Source organism: Saccopteryx bilineata, chromosome 1 (genome assembly GCF_036850765.1).
Source record: "Saccopteryx bilineata isolate mSacBil1 chromosome 1, mSacBil1_pri_phased_curated, whole genome shotgun sequence".
Taxonomy (NCBI): Eukaryota; Metazoa; Chordata; class Mammalia; order Chiroptera; family Emballonuridae; genus Saccopteryx; species Saccopteryx bilineata.
In genome coordinates this window covers 91,579,920-91,600,817 of record NC_089490.1, presented here as the reverse complement: position 1 = coordinate 91,600,817, position 20,898 = coordinate 91,579,920, and the positions used below count along the sequence as shown (strand labels likewise).

General features: G+C 43.8%; 1 protein-coding gene across 3 annotated transcripts in view; it reads left to right on the top strand.

Moving 5' to 3' along the window:
• The first annotated feature begins 9,874 nt into the window (after positions 1 to 9,874).
• Positions 9,875 to 20,898, top strand: part of HMGXB4 (HMG-box containing 4) — a 38,305-nt gene continuing 27,281 nt past the window's right edge. Inside the window, exons 1-5 of one of the 3 annotated variants that reach the window (XM_066259794.1) lie at positions 9,875 to 10,072; positions 14,935 to 15,033; positions 15,671 to 15,819; positions 16,041 to 16,119; positions 17,218 to 18,173. In XM_066259794.1, the coding sequence (XP_066115891.1) occupies positions 15,003 to 15,033; positions 15,671 to 15,819; positions 16,041 to 16,119; positions 17,218 to 18,173 (1,215 nt within the window). In that variant the 5' untranslated portion in view covers positions 9,875 to 10,072; positions 14,935 to 15,002. Of the gene's footprint in view, positions 10,073 to 14,934; positions 15,034 to 15,670; positions 15,820 to 16,040; positions 16,120 to 16,226; positions 16,340 to 17,217; positions 18,174 to 20,898 lie in introns of all 3 variants that reach the window. The other 2 variants (XM_066259802.1, XM_066259809.1) reach the window with 2 other exon arrangements.

Genomic DNA, 20,898 nt, shown 5'->3' with positions numbered 1-20,898 from the left:
GACTTTTAAAGAGCAGTTTTATGCTTACACGAAGAGGGAGGTACTAAGACTTCCCATATACCCACTGGCATAGACATTTTTTTTTAAGTGTACAGGCCAGTCATATTGTGGAATGTCCTTTGTTTTGGATTTTTCAGATGTTTGTGACCTTAAATGTAACACTTACTCTTTCTGAATGTCACTCTCCTCCTCTGAAAAGTCACTAGGAAAGACCTACCAAAAGGAGACTAGAATGTGTAGCTCAAATGACCAAGCAAATGAGTCGTTATCTGTCAACACGTTCTTTAGTTTGCCGGTGACATGGACAATTGCCAGGTACGTCCACCATGTTGATTTCTCTTACACTGGACTTTACCAGGGGATTGCAGCTTTGAGAATATTTTGAAAGAGTAGAATCAAGAGGTTACTGCCTCGGCCAGACAGCTCAGTTGGTTAGTGTGTCCTGATACGCAAAGATTGTGGGTCCAATCCCTGGTCAGGACACATACAGGAACAGACCAGTGTTTCTGTCTCTCTTTCTCTGTCCCTCTCTCTCTAAAATCAATTTTTTTTTTTTTTTTACAGAGACAGAGTGAGTCAGAGAGAGGGATAGACAGGGACAGACAGACAGGAATGGAGAGAGATGAGAAGCATCAATCATCAGTTTTTCATTACGCGTTGCAACACCTTAGTTGTTCATTGATTGCTTTCTCATATGTGCCTTGACCACGGGCCTTCAGCAGACCGAGTAACCCCTTGCTGGAGACAGTGACCTTGGGTCCAAGCTGGTGAGCTTTTGCTCAAACCAGATGAGCCCGCGCTCAAGCTGGAGACCTCAGGGTCTCAAACCCAGGTTCTCTGCATCCCAGTCCAGTACTCTATCCACTGCGCCACCGCCTGGTCAGGCTAAAATCAATTTTTTAAAAATCAGAGGTTCTGGCCTGACCTGTGGTGGTGCAGTGGGATAGAGTGTCGACCTGGAACACTGAGGTCACCGGTTCGAAACCTTGGGCTTGCCTGGTCAAGGCACATATGGGAGTTGATGCTTCCTGCTCCTCCCCCTTCTCTCTCTCTCTCTCTCTCTCTCCTCTCTCTCTCAAAATCAATAAATAAAATATTTTTTAAAAATTCAAGAGGTTCTCAATGTTATTTCAGGGTGAAAAGGGTAGCACTGTTACCCTCATTTAGGATCAACCTTAATGTGTCGCCTCATAGATAGGAGGTTTGGAGAGGAAAGGGGAGACGGGAGTCCCCAAATCAGACACAAAACAGAACTCAGGAAGCCATGGGTGCAAAAAATACAGAAGTTTCTTCAAATACTTTGAAAAGCAACGACACTATCTGGTAAAATTAAAGATACGTCCTAAGATAAGTTTCCACTCCTAGGAGTCTTCACAAGGAAATTCTCACACAGTTACAAAGGCGACTTGAACAAGATTATTGTGCTACTGCTTATAATAATCTTTTAAATGGATACAATTTAAATGCCCATACAATAAAAAAATGAATAAGTAAATTTGGTCACTGCCACAATAGAATGTTATACGGCTGTGAAAAGAAATTACCTGATGTACATGTGTCAACATAGATAGCAAAGACATGAGTGTGTGTGTGTGTGTGTGTGTGTGTTTCACAACTTGTTTTGATGCTGGTGTTTTGTGTCTTTATTTTTTCCTGATCAACTAGAGAGCTATCAGTTTTACTGATCTTCTCCAAGTATGATCTTTTTTAAAAATTTTTAAAGACTTTATTTATTCATTTTAGAGACAGAGACAGAGAGAAAGGGAAGGTGAGAGGAGCAGGAAGCATCGACTCCCATATGTGCCTTAACCAGGCAAGCTCAGGACCTCGAACTGGCAACCTCAGAGTTCTAAGTTGACGCTTTATCCACTGCACCACCACATGTCAGGGCAAGAATTATCTTTTGTTTTTATTTTATTTTATTTTAATTTTTTTTCTGAAGTTGGAAACGGGGAGGCAGTCAGACAGACTCCCGCATGCGCCCAACCGGGATCCACCTGGCATGCCCACCAGGGGGGCGATGCTCTGCCCATCTTGGGGTGTCGCTCTGCCGCAATCAGAGCCATTCTAGCGCCTGAGGCAGAGGCCACAGAGCCATCCTCAGCGCCCGGGGAAACTTTGCTCCAATGGAGCCTTGGCTGCAGGAGGGGAAGAGAGAGACAGAGAGGAAGGAGAGGGGGAGGGGTGGAGAAGCAGATGGGCGTTTCTCCTGTGTGCCCTGGCCGGGAATCAAACCCAGGACTCCCGCACGCCAGGCCAACGCTCTACCCCTGAGCCAACAGGCCAGGGCCAAGAATTATCTTTTTAAAACAAACCTTTATTTGAAATAATGTTAGACTTAAAAAGGTAATAGAGGAAGTTCTCATATACCCCTCACAGTCTGTGTCCTTCAGTGTTTATTATCTCACATTACTGTTGTTTATTTGTCAAATTTAAAAAACCAACATTAGTAAATTCCTATTAACTAAATTCTAGACTTTGGATTTCACCCTGCAGATACCAAACGACTAATGAGGCATTACAAGGACAACTCTACACATATCTGTAGGTTTATGACTCTTGGTTTGGTTTGGTATTGTATTTGATAAATTAAAAATTATATATATTTAAAGTGTTCAGGTCCTGGTCAGTGGCTCAGTAGATAGAGTATCGGCCTGGAGTATGGCTATCCCAGGTTTAATTCCTGGTCAGGGCACACAGGAGAAGTGACCATCTGCTTCTGTCTCCCTTCCTTTCTTCCTTCTCTTCCTCTTACCATCCCGCAGCCAGTTTATTACTGTTAAGTTTGAGAGGTTTTTTGTTTTGTTTTGTTTTGTTTTGTTTTGTTTTGTTTTTGGTGGGCTTTTTTAGATCCCACACATGACACCATGTGATGTTTGCTTTCTGTATTTATTTTCACTTAGCATAATGTCTTCCAGGTGCATTTTCTTCTTTTATATGGTTGACTGGATTCCACTGTAGCTTTTTTTTATCTATTCATCTGTAAATGGACACTTAGGTTGCATCTCTGTCTTGACTGTTGTGAATTTTGCGGCAATGAACATGGGGAGGCGGCTATCTCTTCAAGATACTGATTTTGTTTTTTCAGATACATACCCAGAAGGAATTGCTGGATCACATGGGAGTTTTCTTCTTAATTTTTTGAGGAACCTCCATACCGTCCTCCACAGTGCCCACACCTATTTACATTCCCACCAACAGTGCACAGGGTTCCCTTTTCTCCACACCCTCACCAACACTTGTTACCTTCTGATTCTTTGATGACAGCTGTTCCGAGGTGAGAGCTCGTTGTGGGTTTGATTTGCATTTCCCCAATGATTAGTGATGTGGGGCACCTTTCCTCGAGCCCACTGGCCGTCTGCACATCCTTTCCGGAAAAATGTCTATCGAGGTCCTCACCTATTTTTGAATCAGGTTACATATTTGGTTTTTTACTACTGAGCTGTACAAGTTCTGATGTATTTTGGATATTAACTCCTTAGCAGACATGGTTTGCAACTATTTTCTCCAATTCAGTTGGTTGCCCTTTCATTTTGACCATGTCCTTTGCTGTGCTGAAGTTTTGAGTTTGATGTAGTCCCACTTGTTTGTTTTTGCTTCAGTTGCCTGAGCTTTTGGTGTCGTATACCCCCCCCCAAAAAAGAAAAAACTTCCCAAGGTTTGTGTCAAGGAGCTTTCCCCTATGTTTTCTTCTAGGACTTTTATGGTTTCGGGTCTCACAGTTAAGTCTTTAATCAATCTTGAGTTGATTTTTGTTTATGGTATAAGAGAAGGGAAAGGCACATTCTTTGAGTTCCAAGATCCCTTCTTTGCAACTTTCAATATCCTCTTACATTTCTTTAATATATAATGTCAAGAGTTTTTTTTTTAAAAAAAAAAACAAAACAGTTTTTAGTTGTACTTAGCAGGAGGAATAGGGAAAATACATCCATATCTTCCCAGAACTAGATGACTTCTTGAGTTTCTCTTATACCCTTTATGTCTCTGCTTAGCTGGCTTACTCTTTCCTCTGCCTCCCTGACCATATGGAATATGATTACTGTTTTTAAACTCCCCATGTACTAATTCTATTGTCTCTGTCTGTTCTGGGTCTGTTTATATTGATTGTCCTCCTCATTACGGGTTAAATTTTCTTGCTTCTCTTGATGCCTGATCATTTTTATTGAATGCCAGACGTTGTGAATGTTGCTGTGTTGGGCACTGGATATTTTGTGTTCCCATAGATAGTCTTGCACTTTGTGCTGTGATACAATTAAGCTACTTGGAAACAGTTCGATTCTTTCAAGGTTTATGTTTAAGCTTTGTTAGGTGGGATCTGAGCAGCCTTTATTCTCGGGCTCATGTTCCCCTGCTACTGAGAGCTGTAGTAAATATCCCATGATGAGGAGATTTTCCCATTCTGGCTAAGAATCCAAACTATTCCCAGCGCTGCATGAGCTACAGAGATTATTCGCCCTAATCCTTGGAGCAGTTCTCTTCCAGGCTTTAGCCAGCTTCTTTGCACACATGCGCTGCTAGTCCTCAGCTGAACACTCAACGGGGACTTGCTGTAGAGCTCTCTCTGCCTGGGTATTTCAGTCACCTTGACCTCCCGGATTCCCAGCTCCGTCTTCTCAATTCAGGAAGACTACCCGGCTCCACTTGGGTTACCCTTCCCTGCCCACATTGCAGTCTGGAATCTTCAAGCAGCCAGCTGAGACTCACCTTGCTATTCTCCCATATCTCAGAGATCACTGTCCTGTGCTGCTTGGGGTCCAGTGTCTACAAATCCTTGTTTCAAATATTTCGTCTACATTTGCTTAATTACGTCAGGCAGCAGGACAACTCTAGTCCCTATTATTCCAACTTGGCTAGAAACAAAGACTCTCAAACATGTACTATTGAGTGAAAAAACACAAATTGTTACAGAGGATACATACGGTCCTATACCACGTCCCCAGCTTTGAATAACGGTGCTCTAACACAGTGCAGTACAACAATGCACTTTATATTGGGCAGGGATAGTAATAGCTAGCACATGTTAGCCCTCCCAGCATTAGGCACTGCTGGATAAGTGCTTTTCTTACCTTATTTCCATTTTGAGAAGAGAGGTGCTGGGGCCCAGAGATGTCTAGTAACCTGCTCAAGGTCACACAGCTAGAAAGTAACAAAGTTATAGTTTAATCTAGGAAGTCTAGCTCCTGAGTTAATACCCTTAACCATTAGGCTACACTTCCTGTCATGAAAATATGTGATCAAAACAGGGACAGAAAAACACACCAATTTCATTTCCTCTGAGAAGAGAGAAAGGAGAATAAACTATGGGTGCTAGGGATAGAGGTGAGGCTTTAACTGTGACCATGTTATCTTTCCTTAAAATTTTTTTTAATTAAATTTAAAAACGGAAGCCATTATAAGTAGAATAATGTTAATATTTGTTCAGCTGGGAGGTGGGTGCATAGACATTTGTATTTTAAAATACATTACAATGTTTAAAATCTTTTCCTGTGGGGGAAAATAGGAAAGAAGAAATAGAGAGTCACCACCACAGGCTTTAAATGTGCAGTGGGGGTGAGGCAGGCCAGCCAGAAGACAGCATGGCCACGGCCTTCCAGACTAAAGACTAACTCTCCGTGGGGCCCCAGGCTCCCCCACCACTCCCAGGAACTGACCACCCAGGCCAGGAGGTGCCCCTGCTTGTTATTTGGAGGATGTGGCACAGCCCTGAGTCTCCATGCCTCCTTTCACCCTATTTGTTCCCCCCAGGAGTGCCCTCCCATCCTGTCCCACTACACCCCATGCCACAGGCAAGAGCCAGCACGAAGCCTCCCTCTTTCCTGAATGCTGGGGACCAGGGAGCTCCTCTGGGTCCCAAACAGCAGAGGAGCAATGAGCCACATTACTCAAAAGGAAAGGGGCGATTCTTGGCTCATGTGACGAAGCATGGAAAGGTCAGGGGAGGGCCTGATCCAGGCACTGAGCATCTTCTGGCCTCTCTCAGTGTCTTCCCCATGTATCAAACGTGCTCCTCCCCATAGCTGGAGACATGGCTGTGGTAGGCCCAGCTTCATATCAGCACCCCTCGGATGAGAGACAGGATGGACCTCTTGCCTCCATCCGAAGTTTTAAAACAGCCCCAGGAAAGCTCAGGCAGAGGTACTAATATGATCATGGCTGGAGATACGTTCCCCATCCTGAAGTCTGCACAGGAGCTGCGACGCAGACTGAGCAAAGCAAACCTGTACACCGTTTATAACTCTCCCGAGCAGTTTTCATCTTGGTCTCCTGAGGCCCAAGGAAAATGATCTGTCCCAGTCTTCATTCAACAACATCTAATCAAAAAGAGTCATTGAATACACGCCATGTGCCGAGAGGGACAGAGACAACTGAGATTCTGCCCTTGAGGAATATGGAAAGGAGGTAGTGAAAGAATTGTTGCAGTGCAACGTGGGAAGTCTGTAACTGAAGCCTGTTATCAAGTGTGTGGGACCCCCAGAGGATGACTCGGACAGGGGCATTCAGGCTACATCGTGAAGAATTAATGGGAGCTTTCTGGATGCAGAGTTAGCAAAAGTGATGGAATGCAGGGGACCGCTACTGACAAGGAAATGGGTGAACAGCGGCATGGGTGTGTGATGGGGCACTGCAAGCTTAGGGGATGCAGCAGTCACTGTATCGAGGGATGTGGAGAATCAAGGCTGGAGAGGAATGTGAGGCAGATTAAGAGAGTTCTTGACTTCCCACTGTAAAAGGTTTGTTCTTTACGGTATAGGCAACAAACATGGAACTGTTCATTAGCTGGGACATAACCTCCTCTTAGCTGTGCTTTATTCAGATAGCTGTGGGGAGATGGACTTGGAAGTGGAGGACAAGGACCAGTTAGAAAAATATATTGTAATAACCCAATGAGAGATGAGGTCATCTATTGTAGAACCCCTTTCTTTTCCATTTGTATCATGGTTTTTACGGATTTGTTTTACATTTCTCACAAAACAACACACATAAAATAGTAAGCTCCTCAAAAGCAGGAACAGAGTGTCACTGCCTCACTATAAAAGATTCATTTGTCTTTACAGAATGGAGTCCTCCATTCTTTTGTGGAACTATTCCTGCCCATTCCAAATTTATGGTTCTGCCAGGAACAGTCTATTAAAATCACATGACCCCAAGCCAGCCAATCTGAGTTCTTCCCTGGGATTTTTTTCTCCCCATGAGGCTGGTGTGGGGAAGCTTTTTTTCCTCCCTGGCCAGGAGACTCTAAGGATGTAAGTCTGGGCTTACAGCATTCCTGGCTACTGCTGTGCACTGGGCAGTGTCACTTGGGTCAGGTCGACCAGAGGACAACCTCAGCCCAGGGAGCACCAGGCTTTACATATCTCAGATGCCATCCTCAACTCACCATGGGACAAGGCATCTTAGACACAAAACCCATCGTGGCCATGTCCCTCTCCATCTCAGGCTACCATAAGTATCCTCCTTTCTCTCTCTCCAAGTTTCAGAAACAAAAGAACCATAATCCCATATTCAACAGAGAATAGTTTTATTTTTTCCTTTTTATTTAATTTCATAAAGAATATTTTTCCAGTGAGGTACAAAAGAAGGCCTTGCATCCATTCCAGGAGCTGTGACCTCCTAGCTCCCACCACCCACCCACTGCTATCTAAGCTAGCCTCCAGGGTGCTTTTCAGTAGAGAAGCCTCCCCTGACCACTAGTTTAGAGAACAACACTTCCCTCCTCCACTCCCTCCTGGAATTTTTCTCTACTTTTGATCATCACCTAACATGGTATCTATTTATTTATTTTCTGTCCCCCAATCCAACTAGAATATTAGCTCCAGTGGGTCAAAGACTCAATTTTGTTCAATGCCATACTCTCAACACCAAGAGCAGTGCCTAATGTATTTTGTGTTTTCAATAAATATTTGTTAAATGAAAGGATGAATGCACGTGCAGTGATACAAGACCAAGAGCAAGTTAACAGAAAGAGCATGGTAAAGAGTGATCTGCCTTTGGGTCTACAGGGGGTGAAGATGAGCAATAACTTGGCAGGCCCATCCTCTTAGGTGGGATCCAAGGAAAAACGGGACAAATGGAACTTGGGAGGCTTTCAGGTTCAAGCTAGTGATGCAGTTGGGTGGACCACTATTGCTTTTGCTTTCCTAGCACGCATTCACCCTTCTGACAATTATCCTTGATTTTCCTTGAGTCTACCCTACTTTGAGGACTGAACATGTGACCTGATCTGGCCAATCACATATCCTACACCTTTGCTCATAGCTTTCTGTTTGGACATATAATAAAGTTCAGCCAGAAGCGTAATATCATGACATCTGCCAAAACACATAGGAAAAAGACACTTTTCTCCCAGGGACACTGCTAGGAGTAAAGCCTAAAGCTGTCAGAGTCACCACCTAGAACCTCAGAATAAAGCCAACTCAGAAGAAAGCACCCTACAGAGATGTCAAGAGACCCGAGTCCCTCCCTGGGATCCAGCCATGGCTGAAGGTACTAGACATTTCAATAGCATCAGCCAGTACAACTCCTTTTCTGGAGGACTACTTTGAATTGGGTTTCTGTCACTTATAACTGAAAACATCCTGACCGATACTTAAGAACAAGAAGGAAGTACATTCTTAAAGCCCTCACAGGGAAGCCTAACATCAGGCAAAGTGTCCCATTAGTACAACCCTGTACCTTTTGGTGAAATTCATTGCCTTTTTAGTGAGGAGGGTGGGGGGTTGAGAGAACGGAGGCAGTGATACTAGTTTCATTAATGACTTGAATTAACATTTTGGGAATAAATTCAACAACTTTGTCTCAAGTGTTTTAACATCTCAGAGTCTCACAGAGGTTAAACAGAATGCGATATTCTACTCAGTGCAGAGGGAGAGAGAGCAAGACCTGGTGAAGAGAGCACTGAACCAAGAGTCAAATAATCTGGTTTCTTTCTAATCCTTATCTGATCACTAATTGGCAGTGTGGTCTGAGACCAATCATCTTGCTTCTGTTGGTATCAATTTCTAAGTATGCAACACGAGCAGTATGATTACATCACCTTCAGGCACCTGTCCAATTCTGGAATGGCAAGCTCACTAGGACAAGGGTCCCTTATCTTTGATGGAATCTAAACCCTGGAAAAATACCCATGTGCATAAACACATAGTTTTGCAGAGCTTCATGGAGTTCACAATTCTAGAAGCCAATCTATATCTCTAATCTCTCTGCTCTACAGTAACTAGGACATCCTGCTTGAATTCCTCTGGTGACAGGGTGCTCACTACCTCACAGAGTAGCCAAATACAACTGAACTGCTCTAGAAAAATAAGTTCATCTTAATATTGAACCAATATCTGCACACTGTAGATTTTACCCACTGGTCCAAATTCTCCAGAGGAAATCAGGAAAAACTATCTCTCTCCTGTGTATGCCATCTATTCATTTCTCTGAAGATTGTTTCTAATTTTTAAATGCAAATTACGAGGAGAAATGCAGGTGATTTTCCATGCAAATTAGTTTACAGTGCACCGTTATAAAGATATGTTCTTCTAACCCACCCCAAATATACCAAACACCCAAACCCAAAATAGATGCTAAATTACAAATAGGCACCACTGCTATTCATGTACATGGATCTAGATTTTGCAAAGAGGAGATTTACTGTATAAAAATACAGTAAGGAAACAGTATAGTCTTTTGGAATCTTGAAGGAAACAGTATAGTCTTTTGGAAAGAACATTATATTAAGAATCAGGAGTAGTATCCTGCCTCCCACTCCAACTACCTGTGTATCGTTAGGCAAGTCACTTAACTTCTCGGAGCCTGTTTCTCGTCGGTAAACTGTGACAAAACCTACATCAGTAGGATGCACTGAAGATTAATGCAAATCCTCTATCAATACTAGTTCCTGAGTCTAGCAAAATCCGCGGTTCATTCGATGCGCTCGGCGCTCTTTCACCAGCGGGATTCCCCTTCGCGATCTGGAGTCTGCGCTCTGGGCTCGACTGAGGCTTCCTGGCTGCTCGCGCTTTCTCTCCTTCTCCAAGATGGCGGCGATCGGCGGCGCGGAGGCGGGAACCGGGCGAGCTGAGTGAAGGTAGCGGCGAGTGGAGCCCCCACGAGGCCTGGCTGGGCCCCCACCCCGAGACGGTAGCGGCCCCGCCTGGCCGCCACCTGCCGTCTAGGGCCCGCGACACCGCCCTGGGGGCGCCCCAGGCCCATCGCGGCCTAGCCCAGGGGCTGAGCCGGGGGCTGGAGTAGCGGCCGCAGTCCGCCCCCGGGAAGGGGCTGGAGCGGACCTAAGGAGGAGGGCGGACGGGAGCTGTTCAAACGCGGAAGGCGGGAAAGCTGCGGGGCCGGGAGGGGGCGTGCGGCCGCCCCGGGGGCCCGCGGGCCGGGGCCGCCCCTCCCCCTGCCTGGGTCGTCTCCGCCCTCGGGGGCTCCAGGAGGCCGCCGGGGCCGGGGAAACCGGGTCGGGGCTGCGTTGCTGATGGGGACCCGGGATGTGGGGTCCCCGGGACTGTCAAGGCAGAAGGGCCCCGGAACTGAGACGACAGGAGGGCTGGGTCCTCGGCTGGCAGGAGAGGATCCCTGGAGCTTTCTTCTTTTCCTCTTCACAGAGCTTTGTTGAACTAGCTGTTGCTGCAGAACTGCCGGGGGAATCCCATTGGTTTGCGTGGGGAGACCACACAAGCGGTGGTCCCGGGGACTCTGTAGAAATAGCCAGGTGTAGTGTGCACCCTGCGTGTGACCCAGTTTGAATGTGTTTTCGTAGTGGGATCTTCTCCTTTGGGACCCATTTCCCCATAGAGCTCTTCCTTGTAGATGAACTTTATTTGATATCACGCAAAAGAGGAGAAGCATCTAACTCCCTTCTTTCTGATGTTGTTAAGCTGGTGGCTGGTTATGTTTCCTCGTAGCAGAATAAATGAAAAACGGAATCCAGAGTCAAGCCTGTTGATTGAAGGAGGCTTGTCAAAATGTGTGTTGCTGGTGTTTTGGAAATGTGTGTTGTCAGTGGGTCTGTGCAGTGGTCGTGGTTCCGCTTAATTGACCTGCGATGAGAGGAATCAGTCCCCACCCCGGGCTGCGGGCATCCCTAGTTTCCAGAGCTGGTAGGGGCTGTGAGTGCTGCATAGGTAGGTGCTTGGAGAAGGGAGTGGCGAGCTTTCGGAGTCGCTCCGTCCTGAGATTGGAGGAAATCTCGACGAAAAATGAGAAAACATCACCTGCTTACATCCCAGAAGTAACAACAGCAAAAATTCAGGAACTAGATGTGCATCGTCCTTTTGCGGCACTGACTGGCAATTTTAAGTTTCTGAAAGGAATTCTGGAAGAAGAAAACACAGAGTCTAGAACGAGGCTCTCATCCTGGACTGGACCTGATATCAGGATTCCACTTACTGCCTGGTTTCCGGGGGCTTACTTTGTTCCCTCTTTCAACACTCATTTACATTCTTGGATGAAGACACGTGGTAGAGATTGCTGGGGTGGCTCAGATTGCCTCGAAAAAATCACCTTCTGAAACTTTTTTTTCCCAGTATTTATCATTTGGACTTTGAAAAGAACAAAGTATTATTGAGGATTTTCGGGTTTTCCCTAATTACTTTGGTAATCCGGAAAGCTCTGCCTGAACACGATGCAAATACCTACAAGAAGAGCAGCTCATATCCTGAAGAAAAGCCTGAAAACAGCCATTTAACAATTTGCACATTTCTTAACTCCCCAATTTTTTTTGATGGTGTGTTTCTTTATCTCTATAGACATATTAAATAATGAACTTTTCCTTATGTTGTCATTTCTTAGTACACCAAGAGGAACAGAATTGTAAAAGTATGCCTGCCTCTTGAAGTTGACAACATTTAATTTTATAAACTCCAAAATGGCAGAATTCAGGAGAATGGGTTTTAACACCCATTTCATGTTTGCCAACACTTAATGTCATTGTGCCCTCTAATTTCTAATATGAAAATCAAACCTACTATTTTTCATTTTCATTAATCCTCACAATCTGCTACCTAACCCTGAACTCTGATTTTATCGTGGATTAGTATTTAAGATCTGGAAGAAATACTGGAAGTCATCTGATCATATATATATATTATATATTTTTCCCTAACTCTGCCTTTCTTCCACACTATTGCTTAAGACTTCTTTATCTGGTTTCATCTTCTCTGAGTCAGCAACCAAAACTAACCCCTAGGCTGCAATAACATCCTGATTTTAAAGTACTTAGAATTTCGGGGTCCATCAGTTCCCTGGCTGTGTGACATAGGCCATTGAGTTTTTTTAAACTCGTGGTTGTTCCAATTTTTTAGTGAATTGGGGTTGCCTTCAGGCCTTGTTTATTTATTTTTACAGGTAATCCTGTGATTTATAAAATGCTCTTCAGTGTTTTTTATGAATATATAAATAGTAGCAATGTTTTAATGAAAATATAAATCCTAATACATAATGCTGACACGAACATGTTTTTCTTTTCTGGCATGTGCCTTTAAGGATCAGCTTCTAATTTTCTGTTCTCTTTCACAACTTCTTAAATTCAATGGTGGTTCTCAAAACAGTCAGTTATGAGACCATGAGTGCTTTTTCATGGTCCAGTAAGTGGCCATTGTTTTCTTCCTCATACTGTCTTCATAGGTACTTGTCCCTATTTTGACAGTTGTGCAACTCTGTTTTAATGTTAGTTTTGATGTTACTGAAGGGAAGACCTGGATATAAGTCTCAGGACCTGCTTCTTTCATATAGAAGTGCATTTTGTTGTTGTTAACACAACAGTGGCCATATTGATGATGTAGAATATGTAAGATCCCTCCCTCCTATTTCTCAAACATTCTTTGCCAGAATTCATTTGGCAGGGGAAACACTTAACTTGAGGTCTCAGGTTGCAGTACCTCTTGGCATTAGCTTATGAAAACTGGGATCTATGTATTTTTCTAATAAAACCAATATTTTAGTGCCAATGAGATGATATGCTGTTTTCAAATGAACGGGTATAATTTCCTATGACATTCCCTCCCCCTCCTCTCACCCCTTTTGGAGTTAATACCACTAGGGTGGAAAGGGAAAGACAGTAATTTCTTTTTGAGAAAATTTAATGCTTAATGCTAAACATGAAAAACTGGCTACATTATGTATCCTGCCTCCTTATATTTGTACATGAGACTTGACTTTACATCCCCTTCATTTCCTATGGAAAGGCCTTTGAGCAAGCAGTTTTTCTGTTTCTCTTTAAAATAACTCAGTTCCTTTTGCTTTTTCTTCACTCTAGCTTCTTGACCAAGTCCAGTCTTCATTTTGCTTCTTAGAGAAGTAAAGAAATGCTTTTTAATGTTCCTTTATCTTGCAACTCACTCTAGGTAACACTTCTCTTTATTGTACTTTCAAATTAGGCATATTTATGCATTGTATTTTATCTGATGTGTGATTAAGTCTTGTTTATTTTAAATGTAACTCTCTAGTGAAAGTTTTTCTTGTTAACTCAATCCATCTTTTACAAAAGTTACATAATTTAGTATTTAAGTGAAGGGCTTGGCAGTGTCTCATTGAAGTGTCCTTCAGCATTTCTAAATCCCATTATAGTAATGAGAGCAAAAAGTTTTAAATGACCAATCAGATCAACTTTTAAGCATTTTCACTAACTGCATGAAAACATTATCAATATATCTAGTATGTAACTTTTAAATTTGCTGCAAAGACTTTTCCTGTGGGATTGTGACATTGCCTGTCCTTAAATATTGAAGAACTTTATCTTAGAGTATGTATAGTTCATGGCTTGTCACCTCAAAGTCAAAATGGACATGTAAACTCAAATGCCAAAAAAAAAAATATTAAAAAATTCAAGGCAATATAGAACATGTATATTACAATAACTCAAATTAATGAACATCTTAATAATCATAAATATTTTATCACCAGTGGACAAATGACAGTTCTTTCTTATTTTCACCCAGCCTTTAAAAGGCTTCATAGTGTTGAAAGCTACCATAGGGCCAACCAATGTAAGAAGTATACCTACTTTTACACTTATGTGATTTGAGCAATTTGATATAGCTCAACAAAACACATAACCCCAAAAATAGGCTTCCAGGCCCTGGCTGGTTGGCTCGGTGGTAGAGCGTTTGCCTGGTGTGTGGATGTCCTGGGTTTGATTCCCAGTCAGGGCACACAGGAGAAGTGACCATCTGCTTCTCCACCCTTCCCCCTCTTCTCTCTATCTCTCTCTTCCCCTCCTGCAGCCAAGGCTCAACTGGAGCAAGTTGGCCCGGGAGCTGAGGATGGCTCCATGGCCTCACCTCAGGCGTTAAAATGGCTCTAGTTGCAATGGAGTAATGCCCCAGATGGGCAGAGCATCATCCCCTAGTGGGCTTGCCGGGTGGATCCCAGTTGGGCGCATGTGGGAGTCTGTCTCTGCCTCCTCACCTCTCACTTCAGGAAAAAAAAAAAAAATAGGCTTCTAAGATGTTTAATATTCCTATAATGTTACCATTATTTCTGCGGTAGATTTTAGCCTGTTACCAATCCAAATGGTAGGATTTTGTGGTCTCAAATGTGTGGTGTAACCTGTCTTCTTCTGCATTCTGCTTTATCTGCATTTTGTAACCATGATTGAACCTATCCCTCTGACTTAATGTCGGTTTTTACTGTCTCAGTGTTGTCAGTCCTGTTGGCATTTCAGAAATTCTCATTAATTTTAAAATCATTTTTATGTGGGAGGTATTTTATATACTTCCCCAAATAGCAACTTTAATTCATGAATCAAATCAGATTAAGCCAAGTGTACTTCCTGCAGTTTCAACCCCAGTATGTTCACAAACAGAATGAGAAGGTGACAAGACACCCCTTTATTTCTTGCTGCCCTTCCCATCTGCCCTTGGATCACTCCGCGTTTCCAACTGGAAGGTTGCGTCTCCACAGTGATTTCGCATTACAGGGAGATTCTCCTTCTTTGTTTCTCAGACCTGGTCCTGTAGACGGGAAGAAGCCTGGACACAGTGACACATTCTCAAAGGCCCTGCAGGACCACCATGGCTTATGATGACGCCGTGAAGAAAGAAGGTATGGCCCCTTAATCTGAGAAGCGTTTCAAAGGGTGTCCTCTTCAATGCTTGCAGCCCATGGACATAGAGACCAGGATTGGCCATCACAGCCTGGACTCCCAAGTGATGATCCAGAGCACTGTTAATCCTCCACGTCATCCCCAGACTGGGCCCATGGAAACGAAAGCCAAGACAGGGTTCCAACACAAGAGTCTGAAATATAGTGATCTCTTGGGGTGAGCCCCTGCAGCACTCGTGGTCCTTGCCAGCTCCAGTGTGCAGGAGTCTGGGGATAGGAACCACATACTGGACTCCCACAAAGCAGCACAGCACGTGAACCCTTATTTTCAGCATTACCTCTGCAAGTCTGTCCACCTGCCAAATCACAACTAAGAAACCATGTCCGAGGATGCACATTGGGCCTTTGCATAGCCTAGAAGCAGTGCTTCTTCAGGTTTGAGTCTTGTATTCGCAGCCAGGTCATCAAGAAATATCCTTGTCCCCATGGATCTAGCCTGGTATTAAGTGGACTTTACTGAAACATTATTTTAATTTGGAAATGGAAGGACTGTTGCTTTACATATGTGGTGATTTGGTTGATACTTACTGGACTTTCCCATTTCCTTTCCTTTCCCAAATGAACCTGTGCTTCTCAGATTGCTTTGATGGTGATCACAGCTTTGAGGACATAGGACTAGCAGCTGGCCGAAGCCAACGAGAAAAGAAACGGTCTTACAAAGATTTTTTAAGGGAAGAGGAAGAAATTGCCGCTCAGGTCAGGAATTCTTCCAAGAAGAAGTTAAAGGTAAGGGAAAGTTTTATACTATCATATCATATTTCCTAGTATTTGAAAGAAGTTTCTTTTAAAAACTTTAAAAAAGTAAAAATAAAGTCATTCATGTGTGTTTTTATTATTTTCTGTTTTGCTTTGTTTTCTGAAGTCAGAAATCATCAAAAAACGAGATTAGTTCCAAGCTGCTTTTGCCTCATCTTTTTTGTTGCTCAATTCTTCCTCTTTAATTCCAGGACAGTGAACTATACTTCTTGGGGACGGACACGCACAAGAGGAAGAGGAAGCACTCCTCTGATGATTACTATTATGGAGGTAAGGGTGGGAAAGGGCAACAGGTGGGATAAGCACATCACTGGTTCTTGGAGTCGGGGTAGGGGAGAGGGATCCAGATGTTGCTGACTCAGTGGCCTATTTAACAGGAGAGTGGTTCTTGTTCTGAGTGCCGATAAACCAGTGTGAAGGAGGAGAGGTGGAGGGCTGGTATTTTGGAGGATTCAGCATAGAAGAACAGTCTGCATTTGTGATATACCAGGTACCAGGTTCCTTCTCTCCCCAATCATTCACTTATCTTGTGCCCATTATTATCTAGCATCCCTTTGCCATATATACTCCCAGGCCCTCTGGCCTGCACTATGGGTCAATTCTCAATCCAGTGCCCATCCACTCACAGACCAGCTTTTCTTAGCTATACCAGCACATAGTGGACAAGACTAACTCTTTACTAGAATGGGTTTTTCCTGAACACAGAAACAAGCAGTACTCTGCAGTGTAATCTAAATTGTAACCATAGTTGACCCTTGAACAACGTCTGGGTTTGGGGCACCGACCCCTGCACAGTCACATCCAAATATTACTTGGACTTCCCAAATACTTAACTACTAATAGCCTGTTATTGACCAGAAGCCTAACCAATAACATAAACAGTCAACATTTTATTTTGTTTATATATTGTATACTTTATTCTTACAATAAAGTAAGCTAGAAAAAATGGTAATGTTATTAAGAAAATCATAAGCAAGAGAAAATACATTTATAGTATTTATTGAAAAAAAATTGCCTATAAGTGGACCCATACAGTTCACACCCATGTTGTTCAAGGGTCAACTGTGACTCATAATCCCACAGCTATAGTTCATTCTTCTGGGGATGCTCTCTTTGTTTGCTTGTGAAGACTCAGTGAAGAAAAACAGCTTTAGTGGCAAGAACTGTCTCCAAGGTCAGAGGCAGAATCTACCCAACCAAGAAGTCCGTGGGCATCATGTCTGAGTGTTAGGAGTCTGTTGAAGGGCCCCCCTTAAATCATTCCTGTTAGCTTCTTTCTTGTGGTAGTTCTGGGTGTTTGGGGTGAGAGAGGACACTTGTTGGAAGTCGCTTTGTCACATGGACGCGACTTCTCTTGATTATTTCTAGATATTTCGTCTTTGGAATCGTCACAGAAGAAAAAGAAAAAGTCCAGCCCACAAGCTGCTGATACAGCCATGGACCTGTTGAAAGCTATCACTTCCCCGCTGGCAGCAGGCTCCAAGCCTTCCAAGAAGACAGGGGAAAAGTCCTCTGTCTCTTCAAGTCATTCAGAGAGTAAAAAGGAACACCACAGGAAGAAAGGAAGTGGAAGCAGCGGGGAACTGTCCCTGGAGGATGGTGGTTCCCACAAATCCAAAAAAATGAAACCGCTCTATGTGAACACCGAGACCCTGACTCTTCGTGAGCCTGACGGTTTGAAGATGAAACTCATTCTCTCACCAAAGGAGAAGGGAAGCAGCTCCGTTGATGAGGAGTCTTTTCAGTACCCTTCTCAGCAAGCGACTGCGAAAAAATCCTCTAAGAAGTCAGCTCGGGATGAGCAAGGTGCTTTACTCCTAGGACATGAGTTACAGAGCTTTCTGAAAACAGCCCGGAAGAAGCACAAGTCGTCCTCGGACCCACATTCATCTCCTGGCCCTGAAGGCTGTGGGTCTGATGCCTCCCAGTTCCTGGAATCCCACAGTGCTAACCTGGATCTTTCAGGGGTTGAACCTATCCTCGTAGAATCAGACTCATCCTCTGGAGGGGAGCTAGAGGCTGGCGAGTTAGTGATAGATGATTCTTACCGGGAAATCAAGAAGAAGAAGAAGTCAAAGAAAAGCAAAAAGAAGAAAGATAAGGAAAAACATAAAGAGAAACGCCACTCCAAGTCCAAGAGAAGTTCAGGACTTTCTGCTGCAGCGGTGGGCGAGATGGCAATGACGCCCGGCCCTCCTCCCAGTGCCCCCTACCCTGCAGCAGCCGCCCCTCCCCTACCGCTTCCTGGCCTCCACACAGATGGGCATAGTGAGAAAAAAAAGAAAAAAGAGGAGAAGGAGAAAGAGAGAGAAAGAGGAGAAAAGGTAAAATTTTTAAAAAGTGGTGGGATTAGGAGATGAAGCAGGGTTTTCCTTAACAGTCAGTGGACGTGGAATGGAGCAGCAAAGGTGGACCGTGGGGAATGGAGCAAGGTGAATCTCGGAGTGGCCAAAGAGTCAAGTATTACCAGTGACCAAGTCTGTCTGGTACAAAATAGCAGTCTTAATTATTCATAAGTTTTCTTAATAGAGTTGTCGTCCCATTGTGCCAGGCACCGGTTTGGGAATGCAGTGGCTTGTTCTGACAGTACTTGAATTCACAGGAGGGCCCTCCTGTGTCTTGTACAGCAGCACTGCCTGCCTGGGCAGTGGAGAGATAAGAGGTATTTTATGAGTTCATTTTGAGAAATACATTTTCAAAATTAGAATAATGTCCAAGTTACAGAATAAGCTAAAGCCTTGCCACTAACTGGTGTTGGCTGCTCTCTGGAGTTTTTAGTGTCCAGTGAGTGCTCTCTCAGCACTTGAGTGCCCACTGTTTGTGCAACCCGGGTGCACAGATGAGTAGAACCTAGTTCTGACTCTGGAAGCTCACACTGAGGAGATGGGAAGGAGAGCCCAGCCACCTAATTTGATTTCTTCACACCTCAAGACATTTTCTAGCAGTTCTCCTCAGGGACTTTGTCATTAAAGATTTCTTTTTAAAAATAGTTTTTCACCTAAAGTCATATGTTATTTTTGTAGAAATAATAGAAATTCAAAATAATAGCAAGGAAAAGGTCAGTTATAGTTTTACCACTTAAGGACAGCCATTCTTATTTGTTTACAGTTGTGCAAAATGAAATGTCTGATGAAATCTAAAGGAAAAGTTACTGAGAAAGAAAAAAATCCCCTTGCTTAAGTTAGCGGCTGTGTTCCTGCACAGTAAATGAAATATGTAAGTGCATCAGAGGGAATAGCCCAGAGGAGGATCTTGTACAACGTTCATCTTAGGGCACTGGTAAAGGGAGAGGGGGCAGTTATGTTGGAGGAAAACCAGAGAGGGGCCAGTGTCATGGAAGTGAGGGGACAGACAGACTCAAGAATTGATAGTCTTGCCTGACCAGGCAGTGGTGTAGTGCATAGAGCCTTGGCCTGGTACGCAAAGGACCCAGGTTCAAAACCCTGATGTCTCCGGCTTAGGTGCAGGCTCAACAGCTTGAGCATGGAATCATAGACATGACCGCATGGTGCTGGCTTGAGTCCAGAGATTGCTGGCTTGAGCCCAAGGTCACTGGCTCGAGTAACGGGTCACTCTGTCTGCTGTAGCCCCTCCACCCCGGTCAAGGCACTGTGAGAAAGCAATTAATGAACAACTAAGGTGTCACAACAAAGAATTGATGCTTCTCATCTCTCTCCCTTCCTGTCTTTCCCTCTCTCTGTCTCTCTTTTTTCTCTTGCTTAAAAAAATAATAGATGGTCTCATGTGAGAGAGAAGTTGTTCAAGTGTAGTGGGGAAGAAGGGAAGCCAGATTGGCAGAGTTCAAGGCAGAGTGAGAAATGGAGGCAGCAGGGGTGGAACTCTTACTGGAGAGTTTTGACTGATGCAGACAAGGAGATTAGACTGGCTACCTAGTGAAAGGTACCATTTTCAGTGTTGAGTTTTGTTTGTGGAATAGGCTTTTTGTTTTGTTTGTTCTTGAATTCTTTGCTTTCCAAGGAGGAGCAGAGAAGTCACATGATAGCATCTTGATGATTTCCCTTGAAGGTCATCCCATTGGAGTTGGGAAGATTTGTGTGTATTGGAGGAGTAGGACACGATAACATTTCAAAGATGACTTAATTTTGGTTTTACTATATCAACAAAAACATACCCACTGCCACTCTAATATCTCTGATGTTGCCCTTCGGTTATCTATATGTTTCCAGAATGTTCACACTTCCTCTAAGCAGAGTAAGGCTGGCCAGGTGGCCTAGTGCCTGCCACACAGAGGCATTGTTGCCCATCTACTAATAAGCTAAATTCTGAGCTATAACTAGACTTGTGATGGTATTACATACATTCTCTCTCTGGGAAGGCTGCAGTGCAGTAAATGGTAAAAGCTAGTAACTACCATCTATTGAGTGAACTGCTATGTGCCAGGCTGTCCTAGGCATTTTATATGCATAGCAGTCTTGACTGATAGGTGTTATTAGCCCCATTTGCTAGAGAAGGAAGGTGAAAAGAAAAGAGATGGAGCCAGAATTTTAACCCCAAGCCCGTGCTCCCCAGAACCATAATACATCCTTTTTTTTTATTTTTGGACAGAGAGAGGATAGATAGAGACAGACAGATAGGAAGGGAGAGAGACGAGAAGCATTAATTTTTTGTTGTGGCACTTTAGTTGTTCATTGATTGCTTTCTCATATGTGCCTTGACTGGGGGACAACAGCAGACCAAGTAACCCCTTGCTCAAGCCAACGACCTTGGGTCCAAGCTGGTGAGCTTTTTTGCTCAAACCAGATGAACCCGCACTCAAGCTGGTGACCTCGGGGTCTCGAACCTGGTTCCTCCGTGTCCCAGTCTGACGCTCTATCCACTGCGCTAATGCCTGGTCAGGCCATAATACATCTTTGACAAAGCTAAAAGTAGGTTCTAAGTCAGAGGAAACAACATATTGTGCTCCTATCTGAGATTAGTGCGATTGGAACATATGTATACATGTTTTTAAATTGAGGCAGAGTATAATGAAATATAATGTCAAATTCTGCAGACTTAGATTCCTGTTCTAATCTGCTACTTACTAGCTTT